General features: G+C 44.5%; 1 protein-coding gene across 1 annotated transcript in view; it reads left to right on the top strand.

Annotated features, from left to right (window-relative positions):
- Positions 1-1734: 1734 nt before the first annotated feature.
- LOC102829762 (golgi-associated plant pathogenesis-related protein 1-like) overlaps positions 1735-2158 on the top strand; it is a 10707-nt gene continuing 10283 nt past the window's right edge. The window contains exon 1 of the mRNA XM_006872151.1: positions 1735-2148. Coding sequence (XP_006872213.1) covers positions 1735-2148 — 414 coding nt within the window. The remainder of the gene's footprint in view (positions 2149-2158) is intronic.

Genomic DNA, 2158 nt, shown 5'->3' with positions numbered 1-2158 from the left:
GGACTGTAATCATTGCAATGAAATAAAATACGGTGAGTGTAAAGCTGATATTCTCCCATTTAAACCTCACAATAAGAACTTAAAAAAAAGAACAAACTCAGAGACTCTGGGAGGTCAGTCTATGATCAAAACAATTGCCAACAATGTAAAATGAGGTAAATACAGAGGAACAGAGATCCAGATGGTGAGAAGGTCAGGTAGATTACAGGATAATATAGACTGCCCTAAATGGAGGGAAAATTTAATGGAATATAAGGTAACCTCAAAGAAAACTAACACTTAACAATATACCAAGAAAATGAAAATACAAGAACATGGAAACATTAAAACTATGATGAAACTCACAAGAAAGAACACAAAAGCATGAACTCAGCAACGGAAGCCACACAGAAGAAAGAAGAAAGCAGTAACACCACACACACACACAATATATATATGAGGCAATTAATCCACAGCTATCAATAATTACACTGAATGTAAACAGATTAAATGCACCAGTTAATAGGAGGGTGGCCGAATGGATAAGAAAACAAGATCCTTCAATATGCTGTCTGTAAGAGACACATCTTACACAGAGACAAAAACAGATGAAAAGTCAAAGGATGGAAAAAAAAAATATACCAAGCTAATTGCAATAAAAAACGAACAGGAGAATTCTGGTTTAGGCTGTGGCTGAGGCAGAGTCAGGTAGGACAGGCTACGTAGGGGAGGGACTGAAAATCTGAGAGGCAGCTTTCACGGAACAGCACTAGAGCTCTAGATCTAGTATAAAGTGCAGTGCGTATGTCTCACGCACCCACTAGTGGAAAAATCACGGTATAAAGGAAGATACTGCGATTTAGGAATTGCTGGAGACACGGGACTTCCTCTGCAGCCACCCCACCCGGGCAGAGATCAGTGGGCGGGATTTCAGCCCGACTGGCCCAGGGAACCAGCTCTAGAAGCTGTGCAGTGACTTTTAACTCCTCTTCCCAGTCGCGCCTTCTTTACCCATCCCGGAAACCTTCAGACAGGTGGGCGCGCACCCCTAAAAAAAGTCCAGTGTTGAGCCCACAGTTTTCAATGGCACAGAGAGAAAGAAAGAGCCTTATCGGTACCAAGGGCAAATTCTTTGGCGGCTACTTATGATGTCAGCCTCTGGGTGACAGTCCTAAAATTAACTTTAATCCGGCCTATGCAGCAAAGAAAAAAGGAGGTCTGGCGTGACAAACAAACCACATGAACAATCTGTAAAAACCCCAACATAAAAGGACACAACTATCTCGAGAATTACACTGTGCACACGCAGATACCTAACTAACTTACAGAGACAAAAATACAGGCAATCTTTCTCCCATTAACTTCTTAATATCTATCTGCGCACCTCAACGGTGGTGACTAGAGAAGGGGCCTGAGCAAGCAGACACTCCCACCCACTGCTGGAGGCTTCTAAGGTGCACACACTTTAAGGCAAAAATCAGCAAAATACATAAAGATGGACATTTACCTCATGATTAAAGGGACAATTGAACAAGATGGCATAACCATAATAAATGTCTATGCTCCCAATGAAAGAGCTCCAAAGTATATAAAGCAAACTCTAATAGAATTGAAGAAAGAAATAGTGAATCTACAATAATCGTGGGCTATTTTAATACACCCCCTTTAAAAATGGATGAACTCCCGCCTGCCCGGCACGCGAGCGGCCTGAGTGAGGGGAGCCACAGCGGGAGCAGAAGAGCGGGCAGGCCAGCCATGGGCAAATCAGCTTACAAACAGTTCAACAATGAGGTCCTGAAGGCCCACAATGAGTACCGGCAGAAGCACGGGGTCTCCTCACTAAAACTCTGCAAGAAGCTCAATCGGGAGGCTCAAAAGTATTCCGAGGCCCTGGCCAGCACAAGGATCCTCAAGCACAGCTCGGAGGCCAGTCGAAACCAGTGTGGGGAGAACCTGGCTTGGGCATCCTACAACCAGCCAGGGAAGGAAGTGGCTGATAGGTGGTACAATGAAATCAAGAGCTACAACTTCCAGCAGCCAGGCTTCACCTCAGGGACAGGACACTTCACAGCCATGGTATGGAAAAATACAAAGAAGATGGGAGTGGGAAAGGCATCTGCAAGTGACGGGTCCTCATTTGTGGTGGCCAGATACTTCCCTGCAGGAAATGTTGTCAACC

Source organism: Chrysochloris asiatica, unplaced genomic scaffold, assembly GCF_000296735.1.
Source record: "Chrysochloris asiatica unplaced genomic scaffold, ChrAsi1.0 scaffold00184, whole genome shotgun sequence".
Taxonomy (NCBI): Eukaryota; Metazoa; Chordata; class Mammalia; order Afrosoricida; family Chrysochloridae; genus Chrysochloris; species Chrysochloris asiatica.
The sequence above is the reverse complement of the archived record's forward strand: the minus strand, read 5'-3'. Positions and strand labels throughout refer to the sequence as shown.